The 26,097-nt window shown below is 43.6% G+C and overlaps 1 protein-coding gene across 1 annotated transcript in view; it reads right to left on the bottom strand.

Annotated features, from left to right (window-relative positions):
- CDH23 (cadherin related 23) overlaps window positions 1-26,097 on the bottom strand; it is a 598,322-nt gene that overhangs the window by 22,443 nt on the left and 549,782 nt on the right. Inside the window, exons 48-60 of the mRNA XM_044420488.1 lie at window positions 25,222-25,329; window positions 23,675-23,777; window positions 21,608-21,733; window positions 19,448-19,651; window positions 17,548-18,006; window positions 14,644-14,760; window positions 14,263-14,487; window positions 10,437-10,606; window positions 8,627-8,764; window positions 6,545-6,664; window positions 4,988-5,165; window positions 4,471-4,682; window positions 2,664-2,858 (exon numbers count right to left, since the gene is read on the bottom strand). Of these exons, the coding sequence (XP_044276423.1) occupies window positions 2,664-2,858; window positions 4,471-4,682; window positions 4,988-5,165; window positions 6,545-6,664; window positions 8,627-8,764; window positions 10,437-10,606; window positions 14,263-14,487; window positions 14,644-14,760; window positions 17,548-18,006; window positions 19,448-19,651; window positions 21,608-21,733; window positions 23,675-23,777; window positions 25,222-25,329 (2,355 nt within the window). The remainder of the gene's footprint in view (window positions 1-2,663; window positions 2,859-4,470; window positions 4,683-4,987; window positions 5,166-6,544; window positions 6,665-8,626; window positions 8,765-10,436; window positions 10,607-14,262; window positions 14,488-14,643; window positions 14,761-17,547; window positions 18,007-19,447; window positions 19,652-21,607; window positions 21,734-23,674; window positions 23,778-25,221; window positions 25,330-26,097) is intronic.

The following is a 26,097-nucleotide window of genomic DNA, read 5'->3' on the forward strand; positions in this document are numbered from 1 at the left end:
GGCAGATTCTGCTGGGGAAGTCTTGATGAAAAAGTGGAATAATTTGAGTGATAGTGTCGAGAACAGATTTTGCTGTGCCATGAAATATGAAACACTGGAAAATCTGATGCTAGCTGCACCAGACACTCCTGTTGCCACTGAGACTGGGTGAGCCTTACCTGATATGTTTAGCCAGGATCTGTGATCTTATTCTTGTATACTGGTGCTTACACATATGCTATGTTGCTTTTCGGTTTCTGGTTTCGGGTTTGGTTTTGGTTTCGGGTTTGGTCTTGGGTTTGTTTTATGGCCTTTTACTAGTTTGTGGTGCTTCTGACACAAGTAAAAAGTAATGCAGAAAGGAGGCATCAAGTCCAAATATTCAGGCAAGGTTGGCTGGGTTTCCTGTGTGAGGAGAGGCATTTTCAATACTATGATGGATCAGTAAGAGGGTATTGAAGATGCATGGAGTTTGCCATAGAGTTTTGTCCTTGATGTGAGAGGGAAAGGAGGGCATCCGTGCCAGATGGGGATGCCATGGAGTGGTGGCGCATCTGCTATTGATGTCAGGTCTCTCTGTGCCCAGGCACAAAGCTTGTGGCACTTGACATTTCTCTAATGGAAAAGAGTTCAATTTCAGTTTTCCCCTCACTTGCACAACATATGACACATCACTCCAGGTTTCAGAGATAATTTATGAATGCACTATTCTAATCTGATGAAGAATCAGGAAGAACATGATCTGCCCTAGTTATAGGCACAGTCAAATGATAGAAGCCTATCTACAGATCTTCTCTGTAAGCTTACAGAGTGGAAGAGAGGACTTTTTGCTCTTTAATATATTTGTTATTAAATGTATTTGTTTCTATGTTTCTATGAAAGATTTCATAGCGGAAGACTCAGAGGTCAAGACCTGAATACTAAGGATCCAAAATGTATTCTAGATGTTGAAGATATTATGGATGAAGTAGGTTTTGAAGGTGAAGTGTAATCAACGGCCATAGAGGGTTTAGGAGACTCAACAGAACTTTCTGAGGATATGAAGTACAAAGTGGAGGCCACTGAAGACACAGAAAAAACTGATGGTAGAACAGAAGTGGGACTGATGATTTTTCTATAGCTTTAGTGACTTCTACCTCATGATAGCCCATAGTTGTTGAGATCATAGTTCTCAAACTTACTGATGAATTTCTGAAGGTAGCTGAACATGGCTATCACCAAAACAAATCAGGCAAGAGCCATATAAATTAGGTTCTGAGCTCTTATTGCCATATTCTGTCATTTCTTTACAAACAAGGGTTCACTAACTCGCAATGAAAGTAGGAGAAGTAAAGGAAGGATAAGCAGAGAAGACTGCTAATGGTTGCAGTTGATGGAGATCAACATAAGAAAGGCAGAAAGGAATTCTTTTGATGCTATCTGAAGTCAGAAAGGAGCTAAGCAGGAACTAAACTGGCTTCATGTAGAACATTTCTGCACATGGTGGAGAGAAACTGGTAGGATTCCCAAATAAAGTGCCACACTCTGCATTGCAACATAATAACATCCAGTTTTTAAAAAAATAAAAATAATGTTAAGAAACCAAATTAAAACCAGGAGAAGCAGGTAGCTTGGTGGGTACCAACAGAAGGGTAATTTTGGGTCAGCAAATTCTTTCTAAAATGAAGAAGATGAGTAATAATATCTCCAGAGTGTTATGTCTGTATATAATTTGAAGAATGATGAATTGTAGAACTCTTGGATACAAGGGAATAGCTGGGGCAAGGAATTTAGCAATTTTCAAGGTGAGGTTAGCTATCAATGTTTAGACCTAGATAGATAGCTATATAGATTGATATTGCTGGTGCCTTATGCCAAACTCCATTTCCTTCCTCACATTTCTATGGCTAGCTCTGGCCCTACAACAACATTTTATGATTGGTGAACATTGGTCATTTTTAGTTTTCTTGAGTGGGAGCCAGTTATTGGTTTATCCAGAAGACTCCTGCAAGTCCCTTGGACTGCAAGACGATCAAACCGGTCAGTCCTAGAGGAGATCAACCCTGACTGCTCTTTAGAAGGCCAGATCCTGAAGATGAAACTCAAATACTTTGGCCACCTAATGAGAAGGAAGGACTCACAGGAGAAGAGCCTAATGCTGGGAACAATAGATGGCAAAAGAAGAAGGGGCCGGCAGAGAATGAGGTGGCTAGATGGAGTCACTGAGGCAGTGGGTGTGAGCTTAAGTGGACTCCGGGGGATGGTGGAGGACAGGAAGGCCTGGAGGAATGTTGTCCATGGGGTCGCGATGGGTCAGACATGACTTTGCAACTAACAACAACACACACAAAAAGGTACGTGCTGCGCACAAGCAAAAGAAACTGCCGCACCAACTCCAAATTTCACCAGCCACCACTGGCCAGAGGTTTAGAAATAGCCTGCTAGGCTGCATTATCTTGCTGGTTTGTAACTGTGTTAATTATCTAGTAATTCCACTCCAACATCATTTGATCACATTCCTAATCCTGTTCTGGAGTTTGTTATTTCAGTCGGAGGCCTGGGCATCGTCACAGAGCTTGGACAGATCTTTGGCCTGGCCTGAGAATTTTTGGAGCAGGGAGGGGCGAAGCTTTCCACAGCTGGCTGCGGTGGACAAATAACCATTTGGGCTGTGAAAGTCCTGACCTTCCTGCCCCGCGACTTACATTGTACACAGCTTGCTTCTCTCGGTCCAGCCTCATTGCTGTCTGAATGAGGCCGCTGGTGGGGGCAATGGTGAAATATTCCCAGTCTTTGTTTCCTGCACCAGTTTTGAGTAAGGTGTACTGCACAGCTCCATTGAGGCCTTCGTCCTTGTCTGTTGCATAGACTTCATACACATTGGATCGTAGAGGGATTTCCTGTTTGCAAACATAAACCCAGATCAGCGCAGGAGGAGAACAAAGGGTTAGGAATATCTCTCTGTAGGCGTAGATGGAAAAATCGCATGTCTCGTGAACCACAAACACCTGACATTGGAACACACACATTCTTGTTCCTTCATTAAAAGCCACTGAGAACGTTGGCAGCCAATGCCTCCTAAGTGCCAGTAAACTTCTGGACACAGAATTTCATGTGCAGGAGCATCATGTTCTAGGGAGAAGTTTAGATTCCTCAATGCTTGCAAACTATTTTTCCCATTAGTGGGAATGGAAATGCATAGAAACATGTTGGTCTTCTGAAGTTCTGAGAAGTTGCCGCAATGCAGATTCTTGAGTTTCAGGCTCAGCAGTTGCATTGCTACACAAGCACCCCATTTCTACAGGGAGAGAGAGCAGCTGAAATTAATGCTGTCAACCAGCCCCGCAGCAACTGCAGATGCATCGTAAATCAAACTGAACAAACTGAAATCTTCATTCTAGCCCAGGCATCTTTGATATTTGTATGCATTGCTGCCCCCTGATGGACTGATCCATCATTCCGGTTCCAGTCATTATGTTTTGCCTGCAAGAGAAGCAGGATTTAGAGGCTTTTGACAAGGGAGCTGGACCTTTCTCCACATCTCAATTATATCAAACATGAGTGGAGGGTTATTAATGAGGGTGCCGGCCCCCTATTACATCCCCACTGAAAAGAGGCTCTAGGACCATCCTACACTCCAGCACTTTCCCTCTCATCCACTTGAACTGCTCTGTTCGTCATGACTCCTACGCAGCCTCTGGCCTACACAGTGAAGAGGCAGCGTAGGGCAGGCATTTCAGAAGTGCTTGTCAGCAGAGTTCTGGAATTTTGGGCAGCCCACAGGCACCTGAGGTTCTGTTTTCTTTTTCAGGATGACGGGGCCAGGACTGCTCACTCCATGAGCAGCTCAGCTCTTTAAATATGGTTTTATGGGAGTCGTGGAATGGAAAACCACCACCATTCAGGGACACGTGGTCATCACTACTCACCACCAAATCTAGGAAATCAGGCGTTCTCCATGAAGCCTAAACACAGATTGCTGATAAGAGCTCTATAGGCTGACATGAGGGGTTAGAAGGAGCCTGCAAGATGATTTTGCCTGCAAAGCTGACTCTCCGAGGGCTGAGTGAACCAAAAAGCAGCTCCCCGTTTGTCCCTAAGTTGACCAGCTGCCCCCTCCACTTCCAGCCCTTCCATCATCTGTCAAGCTTGGTTTCCAAATGTAACTCAGAACCAGTTCCAATTCCATCCACTAGATTCAGATTGGTTGGCTAGGGAGAACTTTCGGTATCTGATTATGCAGCGCGATTAGTCAAGTAAAAGTAGCTTTTGACCAAGGTGAAGGAAAATTACTCTAGTTCTACCCTGTGAATAACCCTGCATAGACAGAAACTATCCATACACTTCTGGCTATGAAAGCAGGTAAGAAATCCACAGACCAACAAACAGCAAGAATCCAGTCGCACATACACTCGGGGAAGAAATCTGTCAGGCTAAACGACAGGGCCGTGTAACCCTTGGGAGGCTGGACGGTTTTATCAGATGCATGAGAAATGCCAGACAGGGCGTCACCTCTTTAATGTGCAAGATGGTGCCATTGGGAGGGCGGACAAATAGCGGTCGGTTGTCATTGATGTCAATAACGTCCACGTGAAGCATTGCAGTTCTCCAGAGTGGTGGCCTCCCTTTGTCAGTGGCCACCACGGTCAGGTTGAACCTCTCGTAAGACTGCAGTCGTCGGCGAGTTGTCATGAGCCCCGAGTCTTTATGGATTTTGAAGGCCTCTAAGGACAGAAGAGAGGCGTCTCACTGCACCATCACAAAAGCAATGTGGTAGTTTATGGTGTAGTATAAAAGAGAAACTGCCTGGCGGACTGGAGCAGAATGGTTGGATTTATATATTGACTGAGCACGTGATACATTCATTCATATTATATGATGAGCTCCAGAAACATTCATCGAACTCATATAAACTGGCTACGCAATTTTGTATAAAATAGCACTAGTCTGTGCTTTTGAAGGTTTCTGGGATTTCAACCAGTCTCCCTCTATATCAGTTTGCATACCTGTTGCTGATGGAGCTACATACCTACTCCAGGCCCTTCAATGCTGTATGTCACCACTCCGTTGTCTCCCTCATCAAGGTCCGTCGCAGTCACTGTGATCACGGAAGTCCCTGCGGGCTCATTTTCGTAGACGCTGGTGCTGTACAGTTTTTTGGCAAACTGGGGCCGGCAGTCATTGATATCCAAGACTGTGATCAACACCTGCGATCGAAACAAGCCATAAACGCAACTGTAGACAGAGACGGCCCTGTGGTGAATTTCCAGAGCCACTGGATCTGAGTAACGTTGGTGCAGGCAATGAGCTGACACAAACCTCTGACTGGAGCAGGTGCGTTTCGCCTGCACAAGGGGAGACCTTGGAATAGGACTGGCATGGTTTCCACCACTTCATAGATCTGACTCTAGGCTGAACTTCACGGATCTACCAATCATGCAAGAAACCTGAAACCAGGTGGGTGGGCAGTGCTCTCCTCTCCAGTACGGCTTCTGAGGCCTGTGTGCTTCCCCTACATACATGATCCTGCTTACTGTGTTCTCATGTTCCTGGAACTGCACAGGGAGCAGCCTTTGTAATGCTCCCATACATTAAACAAATGGACCTCAGAGAACTTCTCAGGGCCTTTTCACAATGCCATCATCCTCCAGAGCTTCCACTGTGTTTTCCAGCTTTTTTGGTGTAGTGCTAGCAGTATTGGTGGTTGTTTGAAAAGCAAGGAAAGTTTGGTACTAAATTCTAAACCTCAGCGTACTGGAAGAAAAACCTCCAGAGGAGTTGCAAATCCACTCTGGTGCAACTATATCATAGCACCTCCTTGTGGCTGGGTAATAACATGTATAGAAAGGCACAGAAATACACCCCTGGGTAAAAAAAAACATGTAAAGAACACATTTTTAATCTCACAATAACTATGGAAGAAAAAGCCTCAGTAAAGCAGTGGGTTAAACCTGTCATGCAGAAAAGTCCTTAGTTTCAGGGTGCTCTCAGATGGAGGGCTTCTATACTACCAGTCAAAAGCTTTGCGCAGCTATATTTTTATTCTTTAACCACCATTTGGTCCTAAGAAAAGGTGGAAGAAGGAATGAAAAGATACAGGGCGGCTACAAGAGGAAGGCAATGTTGTTGAGACACCCTGAAAAATGAGGTAGGGTGAGGGAGTGCTGTCCAGTTTGGTCTCTAATGCTTCCCAAAATATCTTGTTGTCTTCTTGAATTCACAGCCCACTTCCTTTCCTCTGCTGAAGCCTATGATTTTGCCCTTTCCTACCATGGATGTTGAAGCACCTGCAATTAACACTTCAGTCAGTGCTCCCTTATTCCACTTAGTCCACAATGCTATGTATGCTTAGACCACAAAATCCCCACAGTTCCCAGTACAGAGGATTTTTTCCTGTCTAAAGATGCACAAGACTCCACCCTTATTTTTTTTTCTTGTACTCACACTGCATCTTGCTTAGACGCATCGATTGGAAATAATGGATAGGACTGCAAACAGGCAGAACAAGTGACATTTTGGAAGGAGGTGGCTACCTTGTGCGTGACTGGAAACAGTTATTAAAATTTCCATATTCCATTTTGGTTACCTGCACAGAATTCTCTCGGCGGTTACTAGAAATGTCCTCTGGATTGTCCCTGGCTACAGCTGTCAGTGTATAATGATCTTTCTTTTCCCGGTCCAGGGTTGATAGAATGTAGATATCTCCCTGGAACATACAAAGATCTTTAGAAAGTTATTGGATGCATTCAATATGGCATCTCTGTGGAAGAAGTGAAATGAAGTACATTGGGAGTCAATTGTGTCTCTTTCCAACTACACAAGGCAAGTCTGGTCATTCTATAGTTCCTGTTTGGACATCAGAATGGCTTCAGTCAGCAAATGGTTCTTTTCCTACGAGGGAAGACTTTTGTAGTCACCAAGAGTACATCTGTGCTAGATCCTCTAAACTGTAATCCTGCTGTTGGAGTCAGGGCTTCCCCTATCAAGGACAGGTGGCAAAGACGTGCTCTACCCGGAAGCAGAAAAGGCAGGAGGCCCCAACCAAAGGCAAATGGTGAGGTTGATGCTGCAGCTGACAGCCTTCCATCGGAAGAGTAGCCTAGGCCTCCCAGCTGTTCCTCAGCTTCCCGGAGAGCAGGAGGCAGAGCTGGAGGGAATTCATCCCTTGGGAAGGAGGAGGATCAAGCATGACCATCAGAAGTCCAAACAGAAGGCGCACCATGGGGCCTCGCCTAAAAGCCACACGCTGACCTAGTTAGTCAGCTGTGCTGGTTTACAGCCAGCCATGAATTTTCCCAGACAGCAGCATTTCAGTCCAGCACTTCCCTTGATCTTTCAGACTGGACAGATTCCTTGTCCTTCGGCCATCCCCCTGGACCACTCTCTTGCCCTCCCTTCCTGATCCAGACACTCGGCACGACGGATTTTATGGCCTGACTTCTGGATTGGCTTTTCTTCCTTTGAAGATACTATAGCTTGGATTTGGCACTTGCTGATGCAGGAGCAAGAAAAAAAGGAAGGATTTGGGCAAAGTACAGCACAGTCTTGAAATACACAATATCATAGATGATCCTTGATCAGGTATCAGACTCCTTCAAATAATGATGTTCCCCTCAATTCATAGACAGCATCCAGTTAATGAAAAAGGCAATCCTTTCAAGCTGTTAAAACAGAGTATCCGAGAGATGATTCTGACTAAAGAGAAGACTAGTGTGGTGTTGGAAGAGTCACATTTTAGTCCTCACTTGGTCATAAGCATGCTAAATAAATGTGCCCGTCAGGGACTCTTGAGGCTTGCCTACTATAAGGGTTTGTTGTGATGGTAAAATGGAGAGGAGAATCATGTAAACTCCACTGGGGTTCTTGCAAGAGGAACAAAGGCAGGATAGAAAGGTAATAATGAGTAATAAACATTTTCTATCAGTGAGAAATACCTTATTTTTTCCTTCCATCAACATGTGTCCGTGAAGTAATATACATGGGAGGAAGGGCAGTGGGGGGAAGTGAATAACCATGAGCAGGATAGGACATTCCGGCATGTAAAAACCTGACATCCTTATATAACACTGCCATGTGCATTCATGCACAAGTAGTTATGCTGTGAATGATCAACATTACATTAGAATAGTCTCTTAATGATACTTAGCATTGACTGTTTTTGAGAGTTCAGTTTGTTCTATGATCTCCATTTTGCAGATTAAGGGGCCTTAGCTAAGAAAATAGTGGTTGGTCTAATGTCACCTAGTAAATTAAGGTGAGACTTGAACAAGGGTCTTCTAGCTCACTATTTTTAGTTACTAAATGTGTTAATTTATCCTGGGAATACAAGCGCTTTGGGCAAGAAATCAGAGTAGAGTTTATAGAGTTCACCAAGATCCCAGTCCCACTCTGCCACCCATCACCTGGCAGTTCATCATCGTCATCACTAATTTAATGTCTGTCTCTTTATAGATGCACTTCTCCCTGTTCCCCACCCACTCAGGAGATGGTCAGCATCTCCTAAGCAAATGAGAGAGTGGCTCTGGCGTGGTCTGACAGTTGTTGGGTGTCAAATATCATACAGCTTTCATACATGTATCTGAACAGATGCATCATACAAGTATGATAAAGATAACATTTGGCAGAAACTGGACAAACCCAAGGCCTGAATGTTGACTTAGCTTGTTACCGTGTTGGGGTTGATCCCAAACTTGCCCTCTCCATCTCCCAAGCTGTAACGGATTTGAGCAAAGCGTCCAGAATCAGCATCTGTGGCTCGGACCCTCAGGATGACTGTGCCTAATGGGACATCCTCAAAGACAGGTTTCTGGAAACACAGGAGGAAATAATTAACATCAGAAACAGATCAGCAATATCCTTTTCAAGAGGTGTCAGATCTCATTTGTACAGTCAGTTATGGTGCCAATTCATCACATAATATATTCACGGATGGAATATATATTCATCATCTGTCCTGATCTACAATTCATGCAACGTTTAGGACCGCTTCTAGAATGTATTACCATGAGGTGGTTGAATGGCTAAATTGCTCTAAAAAGGGTTGGGAAGACTTTTGGCAGACAGGCCTAGTACTGAGTGTTTCTGTGAGCCTCTGGCAGAAAGCGAGTCCAGGCGAGTCTGTGAAGCTGGTTTGTACACATACCACCCCTGTGCCTGCTCGGCAAGTGGAGTTTTGCTTCTGCACACGTAACTCACTGTGCAAAGAAGCTGCTAATGTTCCCAAGCATTCGCAGACTTGATCTTAGCTCGGCTTACTTCCTGGCCAGGGCCAAGCATGGGAAAGAAGTCTGGTGAGAGCAAGAGAGCTGGAGTCCAGCCTGATCTTCTTATCCTGAGACAGGCCCACCAATGACTCAGCTGCTCAAGTGAAACAGAATGTTCAGAGGCACTATGATTTTGAGTGCAAGATGGAGGAGGAAGGCAACAGGAACTAGGCATCACTGTCATGTTCTATTGGTTAGGTTCCTGGAGACATTTCCTGTGCAAAGGTAGATTCCAGGATAGATGAATAGTTGGTATGATCCAACGAGATGGTTCTTCTGTGCTTGCATGTAGGGTTGGGAATAATCCTATTGGAATCCGTCCCTCCAAGCAGCCGTGGTCTTCTCTTGTGCTCAGCCTGGTTGTCCAAAGTAAACTGAGCTGACAGGAAGTCCATGCATGCTTGTGCAATCTGGCAACCTTCTTCCATGTCTGGTGTGGAAGGACACACTGCCTGCACAACGGACATGCGGGTTTGCGTTCCTGGCAAGCTCGCTGTGACCAGCCTTCTTCGGCATCAGCTGCAGTCACTCAAACACCAGCTGCTCCTGGTGCAAGAGATGGGTGCCGCTGGCAGTTGTTGGGAGCTGCTTTCCTGGTGAGCCCCTTGCAACCTGCCCAGTTGGGTGTCAGTTGCAGTCCTCAAATGGTTGCTGCTCTGGCACTGACTGAGCAGCGCATGAGACTCAGTTCCTGATGAGCACTTTGCGAGACCTGGGCGAGCCCTTCAGGAACTCCTGAACTGCTGCAAAGTGGACTGGAGTCCAGGGAGCCAACCCCAGGGAATCCAGTGAATTCCCAGCTCCATATGGATTCCTTACACATCCCTACTTACACTATTATAAAAGAACCACATAGCCAGTTTTCATATGAGAGTTTCAATTATTCTATGATAGAATATAAGTCACTATCAATCTGTGTCCCATTTCCCATATTTTGTAAGTATTACTTTGTCTGAATAGAAACAGTTTTCTTCCAGAATGTATCAGAACAGTAGACTGATTCCAGTCCTCTTTGTTTTCAGACAATTGTTGTTCCCTTCGTGACACCTCCAACCACAGCTAAACAAATACTAATCAACAAATTGTTTCAGACACTTGAGTATTGAACAGTAGAAGAAATGGTGTGGTCTGGTGTAGCTTAGCATCATGTCCGCTCTCTTCCAAATCTGTCCCTATTCCCACTTTTCACCTTTCCACAAAGGTGTTTCAATTTACCTGGTAGGACGGCTGGCTGAAAATTGGGTTGTTGTCATTGATATCCACAATTTCTAGGTACACTGGAATCTCAGCTGATCTCCGGGGAGCCCCATTGTCTGATGCCCGGAGAGTAAAATTCAGCCACTGCACCTCTTCATAGTCCACTGTCCTGTTGGAAATGACCTTTCCTAAAAAAGAATAACTTGACTCAGGAAGATTTCCATCTTCTCTGTTCTTTCTGATAATTATTCCCCCACTTTCCTGCCATCCTCCAGTAAATCATTTTGAATGCACACAAAAGCTGGATGAGGGCCAATAAACTGAAGCTCAATCCAGACAAGACGGAGGTCCTGTTGCTGGGTGGCTCGGGCCTCGGGGACTTGGGCCTTGTCCTAAATGGGGCTGCACTCCCTCTGAGGGACAGGGTTCGCACCTTGGGAGTGCTCCTCGACCCTGAGCTGTCTCTAGAAGCTCAGGTGACGGCGGTGGCGAGGAGCGCCTTCCTTCAGCTTCGGCTGATACATCAGCTGCGTCCCTTCCTGGAGAACGACTGCCTGGCGACAGTGACACACATGCTGGTAACTTCCCGATTAGATTTCTGTAACGCGCTCTACGTGGGGCTACCCTTGAAGACGGTCCGGATACTTCAATTGGTGCAGAATAGAGCTGCCAGGTTGCTGACGGGGACTGGGTGTTGTTCTCATATAACCCCAGTTCTCTGTCAGCTCCACTGGCTCCTGATTGAAGTCCGGGCCCAATTCAAGGTGTTGGTTATGACCTATAAAGCCCTAAACGGCTTGGGACCTGGATATCTAAAGGAACTCTTGCGCCCATATGTCCTCCCGCCCCTTGAGATCAGCAACGGATGCCCTTCTCCGGGAACCCTCTGTGAATGATATTAGGAGGGTGAGTGCCTGGAGGAGGGCTTTCTCTGTGGTGGCGCCCCATCTATGGAATGCGCTCCCCAGAGAGGTCCGCCTGGCGCCGTCATTATTTGTTTTTCGGCGCCAGGCTAAGACCTTTTTATTTAAAACTTATTTTAATTGCTAAATTAGTATTTATTAGGATTTTAAATTTGCCAAGAATGCACCGGGGGGGGGTTTAAATGTTTTATTTTTTTTGTATTTTTTGTGAGCTGCCCTGAGGCTTTGTTGCGATGGGGGCGGCATAGAAATGTTTTAAATAAATAATAAATAAAAGGACATTGTACCTAATGCTGGCAAAACCAGACAGCTCTTTTGACTAATTTCAAAGCAATATTTGGGGCCATTACCAAAAAGAAACTTAGAAATTAATCTGCTGATTATTTAATGCTAACAAAGACTGGGACAAATGACATTAAGATGCCAGTTGAAGAACACCTCTATTTGGCTGGATGAAAGCGATGCTTTCAATAAACATTCCTGCATTACAAGCAAAAAGCACACGTCAAGTCTTTGTACTCTCTGTCTCACAAGAAACAAAGCTAATTGCTAGGTCTAAAAGCTGAAAATGGGTTTGTAATCTCACCAGGACAGGGGCTTGGCTTCTGGCTTCTGTAAAGCACCATTATAAAACACCAATTAGTGTAAAACACTAATTATAACAGCTCCCATTTATTAGGAAGACAATGAATGGTGTAGAGTTGTTGATCCAATTTGGGGACAGCAGACAACTCTGGGTTTGTCTGCCTGTTTGTTTATATCCACCGCCATGCTAACTAGCTCAGCCCTAATGGCCTGAGTAAGGCAGGAAAGTCTCCGTAAGAATCCACTGTTTTGGAATGGAAGGAAAATACAGTTGGGTTAGAGCAAAAAGTAGACTTGAATGGACCAGAGGATGGAGCTTTGATACTCAGAACTCTTCACCCTCCAGCCTGAGTACATTTCTTTCCTTGTTGTACTACTCCTACTACAACAGTTTATTACAGTCAGTGACCAGATTTTCCTTAAATAACAATTAAGAAAGTAAGACTATAAGTTAAAATATTCCAACTATTAAAAGGCAAAATAACAGTAAACACAGTAAATGCTAGCAAACTGATTAAAATTGCCTGTTACAATTTCTAATTAAAAAATCAAAACATTGCATAAAATATCTTTGTGGATCTTGCAGGCAGCTGTGAAAAACCTATCACAGCAAACTGTAAACTGGGCATTGGTGCCTATAAGAAGCTTTCTGGCAACCTCAGGATCAGATTTTCCTGGTCACCTTCTAAACAGATGGGAAATAAACTTGGCCCATATTTCTAGATAAAACTGGCAGTAAAAACTAACGTGTTCCATTGTTTCAAACTCTCTGGCACCACAAGGGTAAACCCTCTATGCCAATGGTGTCGTATAATATTTCCCCTTCTGCACGGGGAGTACTTGCCATCTTGCTGGAGAGAAGGCCCTCTGAAGAGTGGGAAACTCCAAGAGTGACACATAGGATGCTGTGGAAGCAATGATCTCTGGTGCCAGAAAATCTGGTACTCTCCCGATGTCACATTGCCGCTCAGTATCTAACACACTGTTCAGTAACTGCTTTGCCCGATCTACTCCCATCACTAAAAGAGTCCGTGGGGAGAGTCTTAATGCAGCGAGTTTTAGGGAGCACTGCAGATAGCCAGGACAATTGAGCACAGTCCTGAAGGATTAAAGAAGTGAGTCCTTGGGGACAATAGTTTACCCGGCGCCAGAACCTAATAGAGGAGAGGCTTACCCAGTGATGGCGTACCTTTGAGAAACCGAGAGCCCAAACTGCAACCCAAAACTCACTTATTTATCACAAAGTGCCAACACTACAGTAAAGCCTGAAAACTGAGGGCGAAATTTAACCCTAATATAGGGCGAAACTTCCACTGAAAAGAGGGCGATTTCAAAAAAGCAATCCTTGAGTAGCTTTTTTGTGCAAAGCTCAACATATCTGGCCATTCTAAACACATTCCAACCATCAAAACCATGCCAGGACACCACGTTTTCCTAACCTTAACCCTACCCTGGAGCACTCTGCTAACCCTAATATAGGGGGAAAATATCACTGAAAAAAGGGAGATTTTGTGAAAGCTGAGTAGCCTTTGCTGCTTTTCTAACCCCAACCCAGTGATGGTGAACCTTTTAGAGACCGAGTACCGAAACTGCATCCCAAAACCGACTTACTTATCACAACGTGCCAACAGTGTAATAAAACCTGAAAACTGAGGTTTTTGTTTTAGAAAAAACAACTGATAGTCAGTCTAAGCAAATACAAATACATCCTTGAAAGTGCACTGACTGGCCATGTGCAAGCTCAGATGAGTCTTGTCGAATGAGTTGCAGCTTGAGACGTCATCGCCTGGCGCCGCTGCTCCTTTCTGAGCATGCGCATGGCCCCTATGTGCGCTGTTATCCGATGCTCGGCTGCTGGGGCGATGCTGGGGCGACTTGGCTCACATGCCGAAAGAGAGGGCTGTGCATGCCCACTGTGGCACGTGGGCCATAGGTTTGCCACCACTGCCCTAGCCTCTGTTTTAATCAGTCCAGATTCTAGGCACATACCAGCATTAGAAACACAGCAGGGCATACAAAAATTGCCCTTATAAATTTTGACTTAACTTTTTCTAATGGGGCAAAACTAGAGGTTATTGGACCTAAGAGATTTCCATAGAGGAGTTGTGGTAATACTTTGGCCTGAAACCCTCCTTGTACTATGGATTTTTATCAGTGATGCTGGCTGCATGCACAAGAAGAGAATTAGCTGCTATTGGGAACCCAGAGGGCAATGGATTGATCTTTCCATATATAATCCTTTCTCACTGGTTGTCTAGGAGCACAAAAAGCTTATTTCTTTCAGCTGTATCAATTTACAGGTAAGAACAGGGAAGCCTTCCCGTTGCTCCACATACCTGCTGAAATGTCTTCAAGCTGGACATATCCCTCAGGTGAGAGGTTGAGTAGCTCATAAGTGATCTGCCCGTTTGCTCCTTTGTCTGGATCTACCGCTGACATGGATATCAAGGTGGTCCCTGGAGTGGCGCCTTCTAGGATCCTCTCTGTGACAAATGTGGCCCCGAAGGGACGGAACCGAGGCGTATTATCATTGACATCCAACACATTTACGGTCAGCTTTGCTGTGAGGGACAGAGGACAGGGGAAAGAAAGGGAAGGACAGGAACAGTTGGTACGAGGAATTTGACTACTAGGGCATTCTGGCACCTCTTGGATCACACCGCAGTGATCCAACAGTGCAATCCAGTTAATGTAATCTGAATGAAGAATTACCTTACCATTTGGCACACTGACTGAGCGGTCCACCACATCACTGGCATTATCATAGACAGAGATTGTGACTTCATAGGTGGCCACCATTTCTCTGTTTAGAGTGGACTTCACTTTCACAGCACCTGAAAATAGAAAAGGAAGGGGAGAAACTTCAAGTTACGTAGCACCATCAGAATATGTAGGAAGCAGCCTTTCTAGGCTGAGGAAGTACATTGACTCATCTTCCTTGATTCTTCTCTTCAGGAATTTTTTCCTAAAAGCAGAAGCCTATGCAAGTTTATACAGAAAAAAGGCCTAAAACTCCCAGCATGGCCCAATCCACATAGCTGTCTGGGGCATGCTGGGAGTTGTCGGCCTTTGCTCTGTTTAAACTTGCATAGAATTGTTCCCTATGTGTTTGCCAGCCAGCCCATCCTTTATAAATTCATTCCATCATAAATCATTCACTTTGATTCAATACATCCTGATTTTGTACCCCACCTCAAGGGTGAGCCACAAGTAGGTCAGAATCTATTGGTAGACCTCTGGGTGATCTATAGTAGATCAGCAAAGCTATTTGAAATTCTCATAGTATTGTTAAGTCTAAATTAAACAGTTAGAATTTCTGTTCTGTAGTCATTTAGATAAAGATTTGCATTTGTACTTGTAGGTCAGTCCAGTTGGTACAACTGGTTCTCCTACCTGAGCTACTGTTTTGTACTGGAGTTGGTAGACATTGGGGTTCTAGTACAATGTAAAGTAGAACCTACAAGCCTTTTCCTGACTGACATTGCATAAAGTTTCACCTTTTAAAATGTTGCTTTGTATTTCACAAAAAGATCTATTAAGGTCAGTGTTTCTATTTCTTCGGTATACCTGCATACTGACACTTTGGATCTTTTGTGGGAAGCATGACTGATTCTAAGCTGAATAGGTTCAGATGCTTGGCTAGAATATGCATTCATCTCTGTACCATCACCACCACCACCACCACCACCACCACCATTATATTTCTATACCTCCCATAGCCAAAGCTGCCTGGACAGTTCACAACATTTAAGTCACCCATCCAGATTTCAACCAGGCTCAATCCTGCTTAGCTTCCAAGATTAGGCAGGATTGGGCACTTCAGGCTATACGGAAGATATACTTCTATATGGAAGTACAGAAACTACTGAGAAATGGTAGTAAGGTCTACTAGCTAAGGACATCATTTCCAAATTATCTGATTCAGAGTTTAATTCTGTATGATTCTAATCTTTGGGTAGAAAGCTCTGAGACTGGAGCTCCCTGCCCATCCAAAAATCCTGCCAGCAAGAGCCACACAGGGCAGGTGGAACAATGGAGGTGAAAACACCTCCCATTCTACCTCAAAGAACATTTACAGTTAGAGAGACCAAAAGGCCTACCTACCTGTAACTTACTTCTTAGCGTGTGGGATGAGTGGTGGGGAGGCCCTTGGACTGAAGAGGTCCAGCCTTCTCCCATCCTCTCCACTCCCTGCACATCAGCCACCTTTCCACCTGCTCCAGCCCCTTCCAAGGTCAGTGTTGCAACCTCAGAAAGCCACCATGGAGCTTTCATTAACAGCTGGTGAAAGTGAGATGTGGGAAGAGAAGATCCATGATCAATTCTCCTCCTCTGTGCTCATAGATCTATCTATTGGCATTAAAAGAGGTGATCCACAGAATCCCATGGCAGCCTAGACACTATCTAGCGGTCAAAGGATTGCTCTACCTAGATGCAATCCTAACACAGTTACTACAGAGCAAGTCTAACTGAAAACAGTGGAACTAAGTAATAAGATTGCAATTTTAGTCTGTCTCTTGCGACAAAACTTTCAAGACCCAGTAACATGTACACTATGAAGTGAGCAAACCTGTTGTTCAAGCACTGTAAATTTATACAAACTTACTCAGGCTACATAGTCAGTAGATAAAATGCCGGGCTTGGCCTGTCCTAATCTCTACTCAACTCAATTTCACTGGGCAACTGACAAAACTACTTCACAGAATCATAGAACAGTAGAGTTGGAAGGGGCCAGAGGGTCCAAGCCCCTGCTCAGTGCAGGATTCCCAGTTAAACCATCCCTCTCAGGTGGCTGTCCAGCTGCATCCTGAATGCTTTAGGATCACAAATGACCACACTGATGTCATCTTGGATTACGTTGCACTCAGGACATGGCCTTGCCGCCCTCCCCTACATACCAGAACACAGGACAAATGGTCACTTACCCTAAAAATGCTTGCCCTCCCACTCCCTAGCAGCCTGATGTTTCTGAGGAGCTCTCAAGGTTCAGTCTGTGAAGGCTAGAGCACCATGCATGGAAGCTATGCGTTTCAGCAGCTGCCTGCCAGCAAGACACAAGCCAGCACTAAGCCAGGGGTGATGAGGATGGAGAAGGTGCTGACTGAGATGGAAAGGAGACATTGAACACGCACAGAGAAACACAGAAACCAAACCTGCAGGTCTGAGAGCCATAAGGAAAAAAGATCAGTCAGTTAGAGAAGGACCCAGCAAATGTGCACAAAGAGAAAGTCAAGGAGAGGAAGAAAGGGCAATGGTGAAGAAAGCAAGAGAAAGAGATAAACGTGAAAAGAGGAACAGACGTGAGAAAGAAAGTAGCAAAGATAAGAAAGCATCTTCCTCATAATATCTGACACTGTTAACATTTCCAGTCTCTTAAGTGCAAATGGATCCTCAACAACAAATGCTGATTTTTCTGGCTCCAACAGACTGGCAGCCGAACAGAGCACACTGAATAACTGAAGTGCTACTTTGGTCCAGTAATATTTTTGATAGTTAAAATGAAATAGAACACTTGTTTTCCTGCTTTCTACTGTTTTGACCCTTTGCTTTAGGAGCAGTACATGTTGATAACCTAAGGACTTTGGCCACTTCGAACCTTTATTCCCCCTCCATCCTTGTACCTGTTCTAAAATCCACTGCAAAAGTTCCCTGTTGGTTTGGCACAAGCGCGTCTGTGTCATCTTTGGCCAGGATTTCAATGATGTAGTACTCCAGCTGGGGACTGAGGTCTCTGTCTACAGCTGTCACCTCAGCGACCACTGTGCCTATGCTGGCTGATTCTGGCACGCTGACTGTCTGGACTGGGTTGACAAACTCTGGCTGAGAGTCATTGATGTCTTCTACAAGGATGCTCACAGTGGCTGTGCCAGAGAGGGGCGGTGTGCCTCGGTCTACCGCAACCACGATCAGCCGGTAGTTGTCCTTTTCTTCTCGGTCTATGGTGATGTTGGCCACACTGATCACCCCCGTATTAACGTTAATCAAAAACCTATCTTGAGCTCCACTTTCAATACGATAGCTCAGCTGCTGGTTGAGGCCACTGTCTGCATCAGTCGCCGTCACCTGAAGGACAGAAAAACCTAGGGAGAAACTGTGACATTAGAGGGCTTTTTCAAGCAAAAGAGCTGCCATTTTGAATTAATCCAACAGACATCTCAGCATTCTCTCCTGGAGTATGCTGGGGCTTACTGCAAAGAAGCCTGTGAAACCATTATCATTAATATAGCTGTGCACTGATGATACTACAACAAGACATTTCTCTTTCCCACCATGTGTGTATATATATATGGAGAGCATAAGGCCAATGGAGCTAAGTGAATCCTATTAGATTACTGTGGGACTACATGAGGGGTCATGAAGAACCAATGAAAGGTGGTATGTATGGCCTGTATGTGATGAAGGCACTTCCACGGACACATAAATATTGCACTCCTACAAGCACTTCTTTGAGAATAAGCTCCATTGGCTTCCCTAGGACTTACTGCTGAGTTGGCGGATACAGGATTGAAAGTGTGACGGACACTTTTTAAAAGCATTGATGGGAAAGCTGAAGTAGTGATTGCCAATTAAGCATATATTCATGAGATCATTAGCTCTTCTTTATTTGCCAGAAGAGACAGAATGAGAAAAACAATCCGTGCTTGCTAGTGAAATTTCTAGGCAATCCATGTACAGAAGTTTTTAAAATTCTCCTGGCAGTATGAAGGCCAATGGGAAGTCTGCACAGACTCAACATCCGACCTTTTTGTAAAAAATACAGCCCAGCATCAAATGAAACAGCAGCAACAACAACTGAGTTCAGCAACAATGAAAACATGGAATTAGCAAGCTCATTTGGAGACTTCTTTTTGTTAAGGGTATTAATCGGATTTAGATATACATTTCCTGACTGTGAAACCATAGTTTAACAGCCAGGAACAAATTCCCCTAATTTTTGCCCCCTCTAGCTTGGTGCTCCAAACCTGGTTAGCTTAAATTACTGTTCCATATTGTGTCCAAATGTCAGTTTACTAACCAGAATCTATTCTGGTTAGTAGTCACACTTCCCTGTTCTGGACATAATAGCAAACTGCAATTTAAGCTAACTTAGATCGGCGCACTGAAGACAAGAGGAGGCAAGAGAAGTAGTTAGTCCCAGTATTCATTCATGTCAGCTGGACTATTGTTTAGTAAGATGGAAATTGCATTTCTGAACCAAGCTATGCTTCATTTCAGATTTCGGCAATTAATCAGATCCTTCATTTTTTCCAAATAAATTATTTTTCTAAGGCAAACATGTTACTGTTGGGAACTGAAGGTTGCTTCAATAGCGTATTTTCAGAAAATGTGTTTTTCAGTGTGGTAAAAAAAAGAGTGACTTGAAATATGGTAAATGGGCCTCTTGCTGCCTTTGATTGCGTCCTCCTTTCCTGCACTTAATATTTTCAATTGTTTTGGTTCCTTGCTTTCCTCTTGTAGATTCCTGGGACCTGTCCTCATCTCAGCCCCAAAAGCCTCTTTGCAATTTGCCTTCACTCTGACCTGGAGAGCTGTTTTCCAGCAGTCGCTCAGTCAGCACTGCAGGGTGAAAGACTGGTCTGTTGTCATTGTCATCGAGAATGGCCACGGTGAGGCTGGCAGTGCTGTTCAACTTGCCAACATCGATTGCAACCAGCAGAAACTCCAAGACCGGATTCAAGAAGGCTTCTCTATCTATCTCCTGCCCCGGCTTCACCAGAATGTCACCTGGGGGTTATTAATAAGAATCCGTCAGAAGAGACAAGTTGACTATAGTCAAATATGGTCAAAGGCTTCCCAAGGTCTACCAAGCACGCCACCAAGTATAAACTGTACCTTGCCAAAACTCTGTGCTGGCAATCAATGTTAGCAACCCCTCAAAATTATATGTTGGCAACAAAGGTTGCAACTAAAGGGAAAAGATGGCTGGGGAACGCCTTACTTGGGGAATGCCATCTTAGTTGCACATTTTTGTCTTAGTGTGATGCATATACCTCATACATATGAAGATAAATGGATTCTATACACTGCACTTGCGATCACATGTGGGTGAATTACATTTTTATGTTTCAGACAAATCACTTTGCCAAGACATTCTGCCCAGCTCAAGTAGGCACTGTCGGACCTGTTGCTAGGGCTGGACCTATGGGAACCTTTTCTTGGATATATTCCACAGAGCTCTGCATGTCTATTGGTGCTAGTGGAGGTTTCCCCCCTCAACTCAGTTGCCATGTAAATGGCAATTTTCCAGCTGCGAAAGGAATGGTTAAGTCTCCTTTCTCCACATTCTCCTCCTCCCCACCAATCTTGTCCTGCATGGCAACTCAGAAAAAATATTCCATTGGTTTGGGATGATCGGGAGCAGGGTGCAGATTAATTTGAACAATGAATTATATTTGGGAGTATTTAGATGAGAAATTGTCTAGACTGCCTCCTGAAAATAAATAAATAAATAAATCCCCTTGTTACCAGATTTGTATGTAAAGAGAAGAATTAACATGTGCGGATTTAATCCAGGTTTGTGTTCTACAGGCTGGATCCTCCATCTTTTAAGCACCCGGGGTTAGACACAATGGGGAGAAGCTTCCAGCAAGTGGGAAGTGTGCAGAACCCATGAATGGGTTTTTGTTAGCCTTTTCAGCCCTCTGACGTTAGGTACAATCAAGTCACAGATATGGGATGTTCTCCCCCAGAAAAATCTCCCCACATGAAAATTATCATGTCAGGAGAAGGATTTGGTTAGCCTTCTTCCTAGTTTTTTGCATTCCATCTCTCCTCTCCACTGTACCTCATCCCTGCCATGTTACAAAATGATACAATTTGGCAACAGGCACAGTGACGTGGGACTTCAGGGCATCGATATGAACTCCATGTCAATGTGATATGGGCCGCATTAATTTTATGCTGTGTAAAAAGGAGCCATATTCCAGTGTAGCTGGCATTTCTTGCTACAGACACAAAGCTCCCTGACATAAGATTTTATACTCCTTATACTCAGAGTCAAAGTTTTAAAAATGAATAAAAAATAAGCTAAGAGACTCTCCATAGCAATTCTGCCATTTCCAGAGACCATCTTAACTTAGTGTCGTGCCCAGAAGTGCTGGTTCCTTCAGGATAAGAAAAAGGTAGGAGTGGTTGTTGCTACCATGTCCAAAGTTATTTTTATTAGACACAAGAAATTAAATGTATAATGATTATAATGCATTTTCTTTACCTATAAAGCTTCTCCAACTAGTAACACAACTAGCTATTAATGTGTCTGTTCCACAAAGTCACAAAGAGTTACTCTCTGGGTCACCTCCCAATCATCCTCTGGCTGAGATGGAAAAGTTCTTCTGTTCAGCCACAAAGAGCAGGTACTGCCCTTCAGTCCATCCAGTTCTTCGTGGCAGGACGCACTGGCTTATCCCAAGCTATCTGTTGGTCCGGTGGAATTGCCCGTTTCCAAAGTTTGCAACCTGCTGTTTCTGGCTGCTACTTCCTTTTCACTGTTTACTTCTTCCTCTTCTTCTTCAGTAGCCCCTTTTCTCCAACTGTTTTTCAACCAACCTTTCTTTAAACAGTTTCTCCTGAAAGCAGCTTTCAGCCTGCTTTTCCATTGGTCCCAGTGCCTCTTGGCCTGACTGGGGTGTTACACCTACTAACTAAAGCTGCCTGCTAACTAAAGGTGCATGGCTTTCTTACCTGTTCTGTTATCAATGATGAAGAGGTCTGTTGCTGTCCCGAGGAGCTGGTATGTCACCACTGCATTGATACCCTGGTCATTGTCCAAAGCTAGAATTGGCCCATTAAGGACTGTGACGTGAGTTCCTGAATCGAACATGGAGAGCTCAATAACAGGGAAAATATCAATAGGCTAGTTTCTCTTGTTCCTCCCTCCCTCCCCGCTCCAATGACAGAATGGTTAACAATGAAAAATGGATGGGTGAAACAGGGTGGAGTCCCGTGAGGCATGAGATAATAGAGGAGTGACTGGCAGAACCTTGGCAGACTGAATCAAGGTGCCCCCTGGGAGAAGACTTACAGCCCTGCTAAAACAAAACACACACTTTCATCAGGCATATTGAAATGCAAGGCCGATTCCTGGGAATTTCCCCTCCTTAGCTGGTTCCTGAATATCCACAGGATGAGGGAGTGTGGCACACAAGGACACTGTGGCTTACTGAAATATAAATATTTCGGAATTAAGCAAAAAGTACTTGGAGTTCCAGCCATGGTCATATGTGATTTTCCACTGGGGGCGGGGCACATAAATGTCCAATCACTCAGTGGAGGTATTCAGACTTCATTTCCAAACCATGGTTTGGACTAGGTTTGGGAATAAAACATTTGTTTGTATATTCCTCCTCTACCTTTCTTGATTTAGCAGAATATTACCTGGTTTCATCAAACCATGCCTGTTTCGCCCAAACCACCAAATAAGTTTCAGAAATCCTTTCACATCAAAATCACAAATCAAGATTTGCAACCCTTGTTCAGTGTAGAAGTATTGGAAAACTGTAGTCTGATCAAATCAGTAAGTATTCTATTAAGCTGAGTTTGTAAGAAGAGGGAGAACGCATGCTCCCAACCTTCCTCCAAACAAGATAAAAAAGTAAAAATAGGAATGCATTCAGTAGACTTTATGCAAAAGGAAGCTGCATTTGTACCAGTTCTGCTGATTCCATTCCACATGTGTTCATGCAATGGAGATTTAGTGCTTCTGAAAGCCATTGAAAACAAGAGAAACACTCATTTTTAGAACATGGTAAATTAGCAGAGCTTGTGCTGACCTGTCCCAATCCAGAAATGTATTTCTTTTTGTTCTAGAACTCTCTTTATGAAGTGTTACATTTCTACTGCGTTTCCACTGATGGCAAAGAGCACTTGAAGAAATGAATAAGTAGAGCGTAATAGAACTGACAGGGTACCTTGTTCTTTTGGATACTGCCTGCTATCTTAAGGGAGTGGAGAAAACAACCTGAATTCTGATATATACACCTGTTTGGTCTCAGCAAAAGGGAACACACACTATCACATCATCATCATCATCATCATCATCATCACTTTCATTATTAAAACAAAGGAATTAGAAGTATACAATTGTTTTCAAAAAAGACCGAACTGTTGCATACATAAAATCAATAAAGTTATTCTGCAGTTTTAAATCAGAAGAGAACTTTGGGCATTGCAGCAGTCACAGAAAACTAAGTAGTTGCATTAAACAATAGAGGAAGTATTTGAAAACATTTAACTGCTAAAAAAAATCTGGACATATTCCAGACAAATCCATTTTTAACATGGCTCATCAATTTTATTAAAGACATCTTCTGCTTTTCCTTCTAGGCCAAGGCTGGTTTGCTCATCTCCAATAATATCAGAGGGTTTTTTCCCATTTCCCTTCTCTCAGCTCTGCATCTGAAACAGTTCTTTTCTTGCTGAGAAAGCGATTGAGAAGGGAACTATTGGTTATTGTTACAAACCATATTTTAAAATATCTCTGTGCGGTTAATAGAGAGACTAGTGCTGGCCAAGTGGCATTGCAGTGGGTAAAAGATAACTACTTTCAGAAGCTGAGGAAGGGCCCTAAACCAGAACAACATAAGACAGGCTTCCTTTTCCCTGTGTTTGTTATACTAGTTTTAAGGGAGCCTTTTTTTTTTTTTTTTAAGGAAAAAGAAAAAGATGTTTCCATTAACAACAGGATTGCTGGGTTGGGCAAAGAAACCTTCTGCAACCACTGAGATTCCAATACTTTGGCAAAACACCCACCTGGCAGGGAGTTCTCCATCACTTCAGCATGGTAGGAACTCTGAGTAAAGAGGGGGCGGTTATCATTTTCATCCACTACTGAAATCACCAGCAAGTCGAAATCCTGAATGTGTGTAAACACAAAGGGAAATGGCAAAAACGAGTAAAAAAGAACCCGCGTTGCCACTTTCAGGAGCTTCTTCTCACGAGCATCATGGCTGAACACCCACTGATCTCCTCTGGTGTTTCCTTTTGGCTTAGATATACAACTCACCCAATCTAGAAAGTTTGGTGTGGATAACAGGAGCTTCCTTGTGCTACACTGGTTTAACCTTGAGCCCCAGAAGCATTCCAACTTCTAGGTCATGCAACACTTCTGAACAGGCGTTAAGATGTGTGCGTCTCTATGCTAATGCTGCTGTTTGACCCTCATAGGTATCAATTGATTCGCATGTCACGATAAGCCATGATTTTTTAAATTGTGGGTTATTTTAAATGAGGTTATGTGCTTATGCATGCTGGCCAATCACTCCCACTACCTGTGGGAGCAGCTAAATAAACTACATACTTTCCAGAGTTCATAAATCACACGTAACATTAAACAAAACACAGATACTTTGTTTCAGCCACTCACCTGGTTGTGGAAGCAATTGGGCAACATATGGCAGTGCGTTACCGCATTCCAAATGACCCCAAATTTAAAAGAGTTAAGGTTATTATAATGTGCAAGAAGGGCCATATAATACAAGGGGTCTTCAAAAAGTTTCTGCACTTTTACGTTTTATACATATGTATTTTTTGCTGATGACATTAAAAAGTTGGTACAATGCTGGGAAAATGCATCACAGAGGAAGCTGACTATGTAGAAAAGTGATGCAATTTGTTTTTGAAATTCTTAATAAATAGCTTACAAACGTGCAGAAACTTTTTGAAGACTCCTCGTATTGTTAGGATGATGCTTTTGGTGGAAATCAGAGAATGCAGTGAGACACATAATAGGTTTAAGCATTTGGGGGTTTTATAAATTAATCCAGCACTGAAAGAAAACAGGGAGCCTGCACAGACATGGAATAGTATAACAGAGCTTCTTCAGATATTTTTTGGAGACAATGATTCCATCCACTGCATCGTCACAAGTTGAGTTCAGACCACCTCAGTGTTAACTCAGTATTATTATCAAAACAATGGTCTCAGAAAGATTCCATTTTATTGTGTTTTTAGACCTATCTGTATTGCTAATAGCAGGTTTTTTCCTGCTAACTCATGTAGAATGAATCCAAAAGTTACAAGGAAAATTCACAGGATAATTGAGTGAGCTAGACTGAGGTAAACTGTGGGATAAATGAAGGACCTATAATGAACAGGAAAATGTGAATGAAGGGCTATAAAACTATTATAAACATTCTGTATTTGGCCTTAAATATCCTTGGCTTGGCTCCTGTGACACAGAGAGAAGTTTGGGCTTAAGTCATGCACCTTCATTTGTTTGTGAGAGCACTATTACATGAAATGCTTTTAATACATTCATTGCAGTGCTAAATTAGGAAAACGATGCTGTGCATAATTACCCGTCTTGCATTGCGTGCATTTTCTGGGTTGTCCTTCACCGTCACTGTCAGCCGGTATTCTGACACCCGCTCCCTATCCAGTGGGCGGTTTATGTACACAATGCCAGTCTGGTGAAGAGAAAGAGGAAAGACGGGAGGAACATCCACTGAATTCCCCTGCATGCTTGCTTCACAGTGTGAGATTTCTATGATGGGTAAACATTAAGAGTTTAAGACTGAGCCCTGAGGGTCAGATTGTATCCCTAAATCAGGAACCCTGTTCAGGCAGTGATCCTTCTGAGTAATGAACCAGGCTGGATAACCAGGGATCCTGCCCATATCCCAAATGACACAGAATGGTTGCAGATTGGCAAAATAAAATCAATGTTTATTTTTTAAATAAATATTTATTAAATATTTTTTAAAATATCAAAAATCTTGATAAACTTGAACACTGGGCCCAAAGCAACAGAATGAGAGTCAGTAAGGACAAGTGCTAAGTCCTCTACCTAGGAAAAAGAAACCAAATGCATCAACACAAGAGGGGGAATAAGTGGCTCAACAGAACTGAAAAAGAAAAATACCTATTCTTGCTGATGCCAGAGTGTAGGACATGAAATAATTAATTCAAGTTCTGACAACTCATATTCAGAATGGATAGCAGGAAAAGCTTCCTCACTTTCAGAGCAACATGACAGTGGAACCAGCTGCCTGGAGAGGTGGAGGGCTCTCCAACACTAGAGACATTAAAGAAGAAACTGGGCAGCCATCTGAGTGGGATGCTGTAAATTGGTGTCCTGCAACAGCAGGGGGTTGGACTCAATGGCCTTCATGGCCCCTTCCAACTCTACTGTTCTATGATTCTATGAAATAAGGTCTAATCATCTTGTCATTGTG

The sequence above is a fragment of the Varanus komodoensis genome, unplaced genomic scaffold, assembly GCF_004798865.1.
Source record: "Varanus komodoensis strain SLA01 unplaced genomic scaffold, ASM479886v1 scaffold11, whole genome shotgun sequence".
NCBI lineage: Eukaryota > Metazoa > Chordata > Lepidosauria > Squamata > Varanidae > Varanus > Varanus komodoensis.